At 37.5% G+C, this 13,888-nt stretch overlaps 1 protein-coding gene across 1 annotated transcript; it reads left to right on the forward strand.

Moving 5' to 3' along the window:
* Positions 1–3,030: 3,030 nt before the first annotated feature.
* On the forward strand, positions 3,031–7,116 carry rpl18a (ribosomal protein L18a). The gene is made up of 5 exons (XM_015387723.1): positions 3,031–3,140; positions 5,301–5,480; positions 5,878–6,007; positions 6,608–6,717; positions 6,924–7,116. Exons 1-5 carry the CDS (start codon positions 3,123–3,125, stop codon positions 7,014–7,016), a joined length of 531 nt encoding a protein of 176 aa, XP_015243209.1. The 5' UTR covers positions 3,031–3,122; the 3' UTR covers positions 7,017–7,116.
* The last annotated feature ends 6,772 nt before the right edge of the window (positions 7,117–13,888 follow it).

Below are 13,888 nucleotides of genomic sequence, written 5' to 3' on the forward strand. Positions count from 1 at the left end.
TACTGCAATCATTATAACCAGCTGTGCTGAAGCAGGGAAACCTCTAAAACCTGCAGGACAGCGGGCCTCGAGGATGCCTGATGTAGACTAACGTGAATAATAACTGGGAGAGACACATTCTGAAAAACCTTCAGATTTTAACTACATATTACTATATATTACATCCTATTATGGTTATGTTTCATTTAAACCAGTGATTTTGAATTTTTTTTCTTCAAGTTTCTCATTAATATGGATTCCTAAATATTTTATTTCAAATTTGACTGAAAAAAGCTGTATCTCTGCAATCATATAAGGGAAGTATATAATTTTTTTGGGGTTAGGCTTCAGTCTGTGCTTTAGGAGAAACAGAGGTCACATTTAAGCCATTTGGAAGAATTTATTTTATCTTTAAAAAAGTATTATCAGCAAATTGACTCAACTTCAACCCAGACTAACAAACTTGTTTCCATTTAAAGATCCTAGATGAGCCAACATCTGCATGCAAAGAATACATTATTTGGTTAAATAGGCCATCCTTGTCTTAGACTTGGACTTAGACAAACTTTATCTTCATTTTTTGCACTCTGTGCATACAAAATTAAATTCCATTGCATACAGCTTACAAGAGTGAAACAGTGAAATGAACATTACCATTTATAAAGTGCAGTAGTGATCAGAATGTAAACAGTGTAGGAGAAAAAAAAACAGTTAAAAAATAATGGTGCAAAAGTGCATTAACATGAAAAGGTTCAGTGCAGTGTGCACATATATAAATATGGTGCAAAATGCAGTAGATGAGTTGTGTCCTGTTTAATAGGATTCTAAAAGGTCAGCATGTTGGTAATGCAAAAAAATGTTGCAAGTGTGATGCTGAGTTCAGTTTAGTTCAGTAGTTCAGCAGTCTGATGGCGGTGGGGAAGAAGCTGTTGCAGAATCTGCTGTTCCTGCATCAAATGCTGTGAAGCCTCTTCCCAGAGGGCAGCAGGGAGAACAGTCCATGGTGGGGGGGTGGGGGGTCATTGATGATGTCACAGGCTCGGGACACACAGCACTGGGATGAAATGTCTTTAATGGAGGGAAGAGGAGCCTTCATGATCTTCAGTCTTCACACCACACAGTGAGACAGCTGGTCAGAAAGCTCTCTATGATCTGATCATAAAACATTTTTAGTATTTTAATAAATTTGTTTCCGAAGGGCGAAAGTTTCAGTGATCTCATTATTAGGTTCAATAGATTCACATTCGTTAAAGAAGTTAATGAATTGCATTACACCTGTTGAATTTAGGAGAGCATATTTGATCATATTCCTTATTAACCTCACAGCTACAGATGTGTAGAACATTGATGGAGGATGACTGAATTTCACCTGCTAATTTATTCATGACCTTTATAATCCTATTAATATTACAGTTATTCATCTTCAACCGTCCTTGATTGATCCTTATTGACTTTGGTAACAACTTAAAACTGTTTTAATTGTTATATCGCTGGATATACATGCATTAAATAATAAATTTTTTATTGCCTTATAAAAGATCTTAAAAAAAAACTAAAGTATATGCCAAAATTACCGGCCAATTCATCTTATTGTTAATTGTATTAGAGCTCTTTTAATTTCTGAACATGTTAAATGTTTTTCTTAAGTTTCTTTTTATCTGATCATTTGTTTAGGTTGTTTTTGTGGCATTCATGAACTCATCACAAAGATCTACTTTACATTTGTTCTAATATAGATTGCTAAAAAAAATTGCTTTAATTCCCCTTTTATTTGAATTACATCCTCAAAAAAATGTTTTAACTTTATTTAATATTTTTATTCATCTTTAAGGTTGTCTTTGTCTTTCAAGGCTGTAAAAATATGATGAGTTTTTTTTCCCCTATTCAATCCATTTTGCTTAGGATCTTATTTAAAAGCTTCATTTATAATTTTCCAAGTATTTACCATTTAACCGACCTTGGATTTCTCCTGTTCTTTTCCAGTTTATATCAAACGTTCTTCATAGTTCAGTCATCTTTTTAAACAGTTCCTTTTGTTTAGATTCCCATATTTCTGAAACTGTAGTCTTAATTTCAAAAGCTGTGTGTTTCGCTCTAAATTGAACCATTCCCATTTGCTTATATCAATGTTTACATCCAGACATAAATGAAATTCTTCATTCAGTAGCAAAGCATTGCTGAATTTCCAAATACTGCTTGTTCTTTTGTTTTTCTTGGTTATCGACAATGATGAGATAATCAATAATCATTAATAGGTGATGATGGAAATTAGTTACACTTTGAGAAAAAAAGCCAGTAATCTAACCTCCCTATCAGCTGGATTAAGCCATTTAGGCCTATTTATGTCAGGGTCAGGCAATAATCTTAAAGATTATTATTTTATAAATTTTTTTTATTACATTTGGTACATTAGTTGTACATATTTGGGGGACTTCCGGGCAAGTTAGGAAGCTTTTGATAAAATCGGCCCCTGTGATTATGTTGTATGGCTTGGATAAACATATCTTCTTACCATCTATTAGCGTCAGAGGTGGAGGATGTATATTTGCTAAATAAAATAAATTACTGCATTCAAAGTTCAGCAACAAAGTGCCCGTTTAAGAGATTTTTTAAGGCGCTGCTACCCAATGTTTATAGTTTAGCAACCATTATTTTTTTTATTATTTTTATTATTGTTATTCTCTCTGTTCGTCAACTATATATTTTTAAAATTCTGTTTTCTGAAAGGTATATTTTATATCATATAAATAACTTGTGTGTGTGTGGGGGGGGGGTGGTGATCAATAATGTTTTGGACTTCCATTTTTTAAAATCTGCCTCTACTATTCCTTCCACACATTTGTACTGTTGCTATTGCCTTACTTGTTTGTACCTAATTTGTTTTTAAAAGGTTCATCATAAAAAATATATATATATAAAAAAAAAAACTTGTGTTGGGGGAGGCTTTTATTGTGAAAGTTCATAAGAAAGCTTTATTCACGTGTCCATATTTCAATCAATCACAGCTAAGATCTCGGTTTGGGACCAATCACAGCGTCAGACGTAGCTTGTATCCGGGTAAAATTACTTCCTCCGTTAGCTTGACATGCGCAGTGTCCGCCTTCCAACCTCCTCTTTGACTGTGGCGGTGAGCGACAGACACCATGAAGGCGTCCGGAACAGTAAGAAAACCTCCGATTTAGCTTTATTAACGCTTTCTACACGACTGAAAACGGCAAATTTAGATGAATGACTTACTTTTTTCTTGCTTGTTGTGAAAACCTGTGCGAAAAGTCCGCTTTAGAAGGGGAAAATTAATGAATTTTATGCCGCTGCCGCTCCAACATGGCGGCCACGGCACCATGTGGACAAAGATCAGGCTGGAGATGAACTGAAGCGCTTTACGGTATAAAGTTTAAAATAAACATAGATATTAAAATCCGTTGGGTTTTAAATCCGGTTCAGAACTGAGTCCTTGTTTAGTGATAAACTAGCTGTAGTAACGGAGAAATCCTCCACAGCGGCCCAGTTAAAGCGGCTGTATACCGCTCAGGGATTATATGTAATGTTACTGCAAATTACTAATATTGGAACATAATCCGTTTTTAGAACCAATTAGTCTGTTCTGTAACTAAAACACAGATTATCCAGAAGAACTGACCGCCCTGAAACCTTGATCCTCCTGCGACAGCAGAACTCCGGTTAAAAAGGACCAATTTTAAGGTTTTTGTTGTTAGTTAAATATTTACAGTTAAGTTTAAATGAAAATAAAAACAAGAGGCCCTAGTGTGAAACTCAGTGGTTGGTTCGGGTCCATTTTGACTGAAGAATAGGCATTATGGCAAGTTAGAGTAGACTTTGGAAAAAAAATGGAAAAACATCAAAGCTAAGATCAAACAACCCGCCTGTTTCATCGCTAACAAAATATAATTGAAGCCTATAAAGAACTCCAATTTCTTATTAATATTGATATTAGACTTGAATTATTCTACTTCATTGATTTGTTTAAAACAGGCTGCAGAAAAAGTTTCAAAAGTTCAGTCATATTGAAATGTCAAATAATTCTGGCTTAAACATGTATATAACTACTCTTTATCAGACCATATTGACCTAAAAGTTAAAAACATTTCTATAAAAAAAAATACAAATAAATCCCTTCTTAAAATCAATCTATACATCTTCTGCAGGCCAGTTAGTTATACGTCAGCCTGAACACCTAAATTTGGCCAATCATGTATCAACGGTCATCTGTCAATCAAATTTTTTCAATCATAGCATCTTGATTCATATGTTGCAGCTAATATACGCAACGATTGTAATAAGAATCATTTCCTTTCCCATTGAGTTCCGTCCCAGTGCTCACTGGGATGGACGTCTGTGTCTTCAGCAGGCGTAGAGCTAACAGAACTGGCAGCGTTGCGAGGCAAGGGCTCAAACATGTACGGCTGGAAGCCTTCTACACCAAACCAAGCTTCTGGCGTCCTCTTCCACAACATCTTCATCCCCGCTTTCCTCCTCTAAATAAAAAATGGATGACGGAGGAGACTCATCCACGACCTCCGACACTAAACTCTCCTCCTCTCACATGTTTCCACTGCATCCTACCAGCACTAAGTTGCTAACTGGTTTGCAAGATGCTTCCAACAAACCGGCCACAATCAAACATGCTTGCAGACCTTCTGCCTCAACAATTCTGCCCCCTTGATAAACGACCAATCACATTCACTTTATTCACTCCTGTAAAGTCAGGAACCAATCGGGAGAATTCAGAAATGCAACAGAACAGCTGCTTCCCTACGACTTTAGGACTAATGCAGAGTATTTTCACATCAGTTGAACTGATCCCTCAAGTATGCTGCCAATTTTAATGAAGTGGACTTAAATTTCTTGCATTTACATGATAAAAAGGATACGATTGTTAGCCAGTTTAAACAAAAAAAAATAGAGGATGGAAGGAGCAGCAATTGATGCGCTTTGTGTGAACCTATTGTATTAATGATCGTCACGTATGTGGCTGATATCAGCTTAGGTATCCGCCTAATTTCAGTTTTATTACGGTTTTAGATGTTAAGATATGTTTCATGCCAAAGAATTAAATGTTAAGATGTTTATCCATCAGGTTCTGATCCAAAGCTCAGGATAATCTGACCGTTTCTGCACCCAAACCCAAAGGTCTCGTTCTTCTCCGTAGCGAGATTTTGTCTGGCGTGCAAACAGAACCAGAACCTTGTCGCCTTTCTCTGACTGTCGTGTCTTTGAAAGTGAATTCTTGGTCCGACACTATTATGAGATCCAGCCTGTCTGTGATGTGAAGTTCTGATCTGTTCTGCTTCTCCCCGCAGCTTCGGGAGTATAAAGTAATCGGGCGTCTGTTGCCCTCGCCCAAGAACCCTGCCCCCCCTCTGTACCGCATGAGGATCTTCGCCCCAAACCACGTGGTGGCGAAGTCCCGGTTCTGGTACTTTGTGTCTCAGCTGAGGAAGATGAAGAAAGCTTCTGGAGAGATCGTCTACTGTGGCCTGGTGAGTGAACCGGGTCAGAACACAGAATTTAAACAGTGAACATGTCGTCTCAGCTCTGGTTCTGGAGATGTTCAGAACAAGAATCGGATGTTCCGACCCAGAGTTGTCTCAACGTTAAAGCCTTTAAGCTGATCAGAACAAAGGTTTTATTTAACATTCTGACTGGTTCTGAACCAGTGGTTGACCGGTTTGGTTAAAGGCCCGGGTTCTGGTACAGAAAGTCAGCAGAAATCAGGTTCTGATCCAATCATTGGTTCTGAGGAATCCATTCAAGCATTTACAAACTGTATTCATAAAGCCTTTTCTGTACAATAATCCTGCAATAATTTCTGTAAAGCTTCAGGCTGGTTCTGTTTGGGTTCTAAGCCCGGTTCCTCTGTGTTCTGTTTGTGTCCAGGTCCACGAGAAGACGCCTCTGAAGGTGAAGAACTTTGGGATCTGGCTGCGTTACGACTCTCGCAGCGGAACCCACAACATGTACAGAGAGTACAGAGACCTGACCACGTCTGGAGCCGTCACTCAGTGCTGTGAGCATCACCAGAACCACACCCTGTTTCTGTTAGCGGGTCCAAAGATCTGCAGAACCTCAGGCCCACCTACCCGACCTGGTTCTCCTCATTCGGTTACCATGGCGGTTCTAAAGAGGAACGCTGCTGTAGTTGATGTTCTGGTCTTCCAAACGGATCCAGTACTTCACAGAACCTTAGGTCCAGAAGTTTCTCCGGTGATGTTCTGGTTCCCCCTGCTAGACCCGGATGTTTCTCTGGACCATTTTAGATCAGTGGGTCATGAGGTTCTGCAAAACTTGGCTGTAAACTGGACATGCAGGCAGCCCACTGGGCCTTCAGACCGGTTCTGATCCATCTGAGCAGAACTTTTGGTACTGATCCCGGTGGGTCCAGTCCCTCCTGTTTTTATTGGTTCTTCAGGAAGGGGAACCTCACATCACCAGAACTCTGATTTCAGACGAGGTTCTGAATCGCTGCTTCTTTTTTCGTCCTGTACTGTTTGACTTAACACCTCAGTGATCAGAACCGGTTCTGATCCGTTCTGGTTTCAGTTCAGAGATGCTTACCACTCTCTCTGCTCCTAACTGGACCATTCTGACTCTTCTCCTGTGTTTTCAGATCGGGACATGGGAGCTCGCCACCGCGCGCGCGCCCACTCCATCCAGATCATGAAGGTCCAGCTCATCGCTGCCAACAAGTGCCGCCGACCCGCCATCAAGCAGTTCCACGTAAGTTTGCGTCCTCAGCGGGTCTCTCTCCGGACCGCCGACTCTGCGGGCGGCTCCGGATCAAAATCCCGCCACAGAAACAGCCAGATTCCTCTTCCAGGTTTCCAGCTGCTGTCTGGAATCCGGGCGGTTCTGAAACTGGCAACAGAACTTTGATTCTGGTTCTGATTTACGGTTCTAACAGAATGTTCTCCTTCTGCTTCCAGGACTCCAAGATCAGGTTCCCTCTGCCTCACCGGGTCCTCCGCCGGCAGCACAAACCTCGCTTCACCACCAAGAGGCCCAACACCTTCTTCTGAGCACAACCTGGACCTCTGTGCAGAAATCAATAAAAAGAAATCTAGAAATAAACTGTTGGTTCCTAAAGAGTCATGGAATAAAGTTTTTATTGTCTGGAAATCTGTCTGGTTCTGGAGGACAAATAAACGGATCCCTGATCGGGATTATCTGTAGTTCTGGTCCAGTTTGATCCATTAGATCAGAACTCACCCTGGTTTAATCTGAGACCAAATAAACATGAAAGATTTGAGGAAGTTAATTATGAAAATGGGTTTTTCATAAATGCCTTGGAGATCTTATGAAGCAAGATGTTTTTTTCTTTACCTTAGAACATGGCCTGTTCTATCAGCTCACATTAATGGAGGCTATGATGAGCAGCATGAGTTAAACTATTTATTGCCCTGATTTATACTCAGAACCAGGCTGTCTGTGTTGCAGTGAATGCAAATTTGCCCCTCTCTGCTGCACCTCTCCAAAATACAGGTCCTCAAAATATTAGCATATTGTGATAAAGTTGATTATTTTCCATAATGTAATGATAAAACTTGAACATTCATATGTTTTAGATTCATTGCACACTAACTGAAATATTTCAGGTCTTTTATTGTCTTAATATGGATGATTTTAGCATAAAGATCATGAAAACCCAATATTTCTATCTAAAAAATTTGCATCAAAAACAAAAGAAAAGTGTTCTTAATACAAAAAAAGTCAACCTTCAAATTATGTACAGTTAAGCAGTCAATAGTTGGTCGGGAATCCTTTAGCAGAAATGACTGCTTCAATGCGGTGTGGCATGGAGGCAATCAGCCTGTGCCACTGCTGAGGAGTCATGGAGGCCCAGGATGCTTCCATAGCGGCCTTTAGATCATCCACAGTGTTGGGTCTTGTGTCTCTCAACTTCCTCTTCACAACATCTCTATGGAGTTCCGGTCAGGAAAGTTGGCAGGCCAATTGAGCCCAGTGATACCATGGTCAGTAAACCATTATCCAGTAATTTTAGCACTGTGAGCAGGTTCCAGGTTGTGCTGAAAAATGAAATCTCCATCTTCATAAAGCTTTTCAGCAGATGGAAGCATGAAGTGCCTCAAAATCTCCTGCTAGCTAGCTGCATTGACCCTGCCCTTGATCAAAAACAGTGGACCAACGCCAGCAGCTGACATGGCGCCCCAGACCTTCACTAACTGTGGCTTCTTGACATTGGACTTCTGGCATTTCCTTTGCTCCAGTCTTCCTCCAGACTATAGCACTTTGATTTCCAAATGACATGCAAAACCGAGCAACAGTCCAGTGCTGCTTCTCTGTAGCCCAGGTCAGGAGCCTCTGCAGCTGTTTCTGGTTCAAATGTGGCCTGACCTGGGGAATGCGGCCCCTATAGCCCATTTCCTGCACACGCCTGTGCATGGTGGCTCTGGATGTTTCTACTCCAGACTCAGTCCACTGCTTCTGCAGCTCCCCCAAGGTCTGGAATCGGTCCTTCTCCACAATCATCCTCAGGGTCCATTCACCTCTTCTCATTGTGCAGCGTTTTCTGCCACACTTTTTCCTTCCCACAGACTTCCCACTGAGGTGCCTTGATGCAGCACTCTGGAAACAGCCTATTCGTTCAGAAATATCTCTCTGTGTCACACGCTCTTGCTTGAGGGTGTCATTATGGCCTTCTGGACAGCAGTCAGGTTGGCAGTCTGACCCATGATTGGGGCTGGGTAAAAAAAAATATTCCTTTACATTTTTGCAAAATTGATGTCTAGGGAATAAGATCGATTAGTTTTATAGTGACGAGCGTGACGACCACATTTAAATGAGCAGGGAAGATGCACTCAGGATGACTTGACGCCAGACAGCTGCAAATATAGCCAATAGGTTGACTGAAGGCATTAACAAATGGGCAGCAAACACCCTGTAGTTACAGACAACGCTGCAAATATGGTTTGTGCAGTGGAGATAATGCAGCTCATGCATGTCTGCTGCTGTGTCACGTCTGCTTCTTCGAGTGAGGCTTCACTTTTAGACTTTTCACAAAGTTTGTACTTTTGAGACAGTTCTGTTCACATCTGAAGTTTAAACTGTCTGATTAACAAGTTTGCACTTTGGAAAAAATAAAATACATGAGTATTTTGAAACACAGTTGAACCACCTTCATTATTGTGAAAAACAGATTGAATTCAAATCAATCGATTTTGAACTCTATGAATCAAAATTGAATCGATTCAGGACTATAGCGAAAATACCCAGCCCTACCCATGATCGGGGTTTTGAGTGATGATTTTGCAGGTGTTTAGAGTTAATTTGTTGGTTCAGATGATTAGGTGCATAGCTCCTTTAGAGACCTTTTTCATGACATGCTAATTTTGTGAGATAGGAATATTGGGTTTCCATGAGCTGTTTGCCAAAATAATCCATATTAAGACAATAAAAGACCTGAAATATTCAGTTAGTGTGCAATGAATCTAAAATATATGAATGTATAACTTTTATCATTACATTATGGAAAATAATTAACTTTATCGCACTATGCTAATATTTTGCGAAGGACCTGTAGGTGACTGCAGACAGGGGCAGTATGCTCTGTCGCTTAGCAACTTTAACGGTTGACTCAAAAAGCAGGAAAACAATGAATACCAAACTTTTCTAAACTGTTTCTTTTTAGTTTTTTTCCCCTTTTTTTTATTGTAAAGTTAAAAAAAAGACTACTCATGAGAATCCAGAGTGGAATAAATGTCCCAACCACCGGGAGCATGAACAAATAAAAGCAAATATAACGATATAAACCTCAGTCAGTTAAATAACATGCTGGTGTCATTTTGAACATCTCTGCTATTTTCAAACATCCATCATTGTGAAAGCTTATCTGTGTTGATCAAATCTGAAGAAGAGAAATTACCCAGAAAGGTTTTTCATTGGTTATATGAGCCACAATGTAAAAATGTACAATCCTCCACCTCTGAGGTGCTTTAAATGCCAAAAATTCGATCATATAGCAGCAGTATCTAAAGGAAAGCAACATCGTGGAAGGTGTGATGGAAAGAAAGAATGTGGAAAATGTGGAAAAAAGTAAAGATTAGATTAGACATAGTGCTGCATATTGCAGGTTTGCAGTGAGCAGAAGATCTAAAGAGATCAGAAAAGTGAAATTAGAGCAATGCTGAAGTTATGCTGAAGCTGCAAGCAGGATCCCATCTCAGTCAGAAAGACCCAAACCTACAGTTAAGTTCAAAGCCTCTGGAGCAGCGTCCCAAAATTGCAGAAGATTCATTGATTGCAAAAAAAAAAGAGAAAGATTTTGTTCTTTTCATGGTAGAAGTGATCAGTTGTAGTGCTCAGACAAAAAGAAAAAAAAAAAAAATCAAAATAATAGTGAAAGCTGCAGAAATGTGTTGAAGTTAGAGATTTAAACTGGGAAATGGTGAAAAGCATGATGGGAAAACTGATAGAAACTGGTAGAGTGATGATGACTTAAAGATAAATTAGAAATTATAAGGACAGATGTGATTATTATGTTGGGTTAAGTTAAACAGTTCAGAAAAATATAAATTTTTTAATTTCATTTTTTTCAGAGGTGTCAAGTTACGAAGTACAAATACTTCATTACTGTACTTAAGTACACTTTTTAGGTATCTATACTTTACTTCATTACTTATTCTTCCTACTTCTGACTTCTACTCATTATATTTTCACACAAGTATCTGTACTTTATATTCCTTACATTTTTAAACAAACGTTACTAGTTACTTTTGGCTTCAGTTTAATGTTTATAAATATTTATTTCACGTCATGTGCTCCATCCAATGCAGATCATTGGCTCCATCCACATCTAGTAAAAAAACTAGTGTAATTGGATGAGTCATATAACGCAAACACTCATTGGTTAGCTAATGGAAATCATCAGAAGCAAGCAGGTGTTCTGCAAACTGCAAACGTGAATCATCTATGCCATGCTACAATGTAGGATTCAGAAAAAGATGTTGAAATGTCTGAAAGATCGGACACAGGCGAGAGCGTATCGGGAGACGGAGACCAACAAGACCTCCCTCATCCTTGGCCCTATCTCAAAGAATTTTTCACAATAGTCAAATAATTTAGCTTTCAGTTCATATAGTGGCATCTGGCTGTTTTTTTTTTTAAGTTTACTTTATACTTTCATTCTTTCAGTAGTTTTTGGAGCACATACTTTTTCACTTTTACTTGAGTAAAGAGGTCAAGCTGATACTTCAACTTTTACCAGAGTGTTTTTAAACTGCGGTATCTATACTTCTATTTAAGTAACAAATGTGTGCTTTTGACACCACTGATTTTTTTCAGGGGGGTGAGTCGAGTCTTGTTTCCTGTTTCCTTGTTTAACTCCTTACCAGTTGGTGGCGGTAATGCCCTTTTAATAGTTTGCAACCGCCATAAAACCACACAAGAAGAAGAAGAATCAAACGAAAGAAGAAGAAGAGGAGAAGATAAAATAGTAAACTAGCCCCACCCTTTTTTTTTGTTTATTGAACAAAAACCTTATTTATATATATATATATATATACAGGAGATCAACTTAACTTGTGCAAGGCAACAGAAATACATAAATAAACAGGCAGTAATATTACAACCTATGGAAACATACAAAAAATAAAAAAGAATTACCTGAAAGTAAAAGAGACTCATTCTGCAACAAGACAGTTCCTTGCATCATTTTAACTTTAGCACTTTGTTGAGTCATAAAACCAGAAATTGTGACATGTCCTTACATAGTTTCTGTTTATGTCCATAATTATTGGCTAAAAGAAATAAACATTAAAAGAAGATTTTGAGTTTGTTTTTAAAACTTATGTATGAATTTTCATACTCATTTCAATATTGACCATGTCAGATAAGTCCTGCGCAATTTCATTCTTGTATGTTAGCAAAAAGTAGTATACTTGAAGTAAATTCTATTAAGAATACTTAAGTATAACTTTAGAAAGTATACCAAACAATGTACTTTTAGTGTACTTGAAGTATTACTAAAGTAATACTTCTTCAAACTAAATTTGGACATTTTTAAGTTTACTAAAGTATACTCTAGTAAATAATAAAGTAAACAATAGTATTGTTAGGTATATGAAACATTGTTTAGATTTAGAATAACTAAACTCTAAAGTGCACTGCCTGATTTTAAGTATAAAATTAGTGCACTTTTAGTATACTGGAATAAACTACTTTTTGCTAAGGGAATATTTTATTTATCTCAAAAGGTTTTATAATATCTATGTTGTTACTAACCAAATATGCAGGTTTTGCCAAAAGCAACCTGAGACCCGAATAGAAGAGATGTTCAATAGTCTCTGGTTCTTCAAGTTGAAATAAGGAGGCATCCACCTCAAATCCAAATCTTTTTTAAAGAGTTTCTGCTGTTGGATAATAATTATACATAATTCTAGATTGTATTTCTTTTACTTTTGGTGGAATTGGTCATTTTAAATATTTTTTCTATGTTACCTGAATCATTAATTATTCAATTTTTTGTCATTCCAGTAAAATTATAAAAGGTTTTACATTTAAAGGTTGTCCCTATAAACTGATTGTTACATTTTTTTTAATCTCTAATAGACAATTGCTCAAGTTTTAGTTCTGGCAAGACTCCCTGTATATTTGACTGAGAGAGTGTGCTTTGTATTAGATGCAGCATAGCATCAGGTATTATTATGCATATTTTGTTAAATTCTGTGTAAAGGTAACCTAGCCCCTCCTGCCAATGGCTAAAATTTATTTTGCCTTCAGATTTAACCTAAAATTTAGTCTGGTTTATCAGGCTAAAAATAGACTGTTTTGCATGAGCAGCAGATACATTTGTTAGGGAAATAGAAATACAGGGAAAGAGATGCTGTGCTGCAGGGCCTTATCCATTTACACCCTTTTGGTTGTTTCCACATGCAAATGCAGATCTAGAGGTTTATAAAGAAATGCAGATTAATAAAGATAATAACTTGGTAAATTTAGTAAATGACAGAATTAAGAGTAGGTATAAATCCTTCACAGTATATATACAGATGGCTCAAAAGATTCAGTTTAAAATAAAACAGGATTTGCTTATGCTATTCCTGAACTTGGTGTGTTTAGCTGTGTATACAGTGGAAATGTTAGCCATACTAATGGCCTTACAGCGGGTAGAAAAAAATTAAAATGAAAAATTCTTATATGTTCAGATTAATATTATCAATAATGTCTATTTAAAATGTTTCATCTGAAAGCCGTATCGAGTTACTATAAGAAATTTATGGAGTTAGATTTAGAATGACCCAAATTCAAATAGAAATTAGGTTTATGTCGATACCTGCTCATAAAAATATATTAAGGAATGATATAGCAGATCATTTGACTAAGGTGTCTTTAAAACAAAGTAGAATTATGGAAATAGCATATTGTAAATCTGATATAAATTCACTCATTAAGTGCAAAATTAATTCTGAATGGCAACAATTGTGGGAAGAAAGAACAAAATGTCATCATTTATTTCATATGCAAAAGAAAGTGGGGAATATGGAAATAATAGGAAAAAAATAAAAAAGAAGAAGTAGTAATGACAAGATTACGGCTAGGACATACTGGATTAAATAAAACTTTACATTTCATGGGTAAACATCCAACCGGTAGTTGTGAGTGTGGGATATGGAAACAGTAGAACGTGAAATAATTCATTGTGGAAAAATATACATTGAGTAGAGAGAAGCTAAAAAAAGAAATTAGGAAATATGACATAGAGACATTAAAAGGTAACAAAATATTAGTTAAACATAAAACAAATAAAGCAGTTATAACATTTTTGAAGGAAACTGGATTTATTTATTAGAATTTAGATTAAAGGGAGATGATCTGGTCCACACTCCAGCATAGTACATGGCGATAATACATCTTAACGTTAGACCGGCTCGAA

The sequence above is a fragment of the Cyprinodon variegatus genome, unplaced genomic scaffold, assembly GCF_000732505.1.
Source record: "Cyprinodon variegatus isolate N-32 unplaced genomic scaffold, C_variegatus-1.0 Scaffold402, whole genome shotgun sequence".
NCBI classification, from domain to species: Eukaryota; Metazoa; Chordata; class Actinopteri; order Cyprinodontiformes; family Cyprinodontidae; genus Cyprinodon; species Cyprinodon variegatus.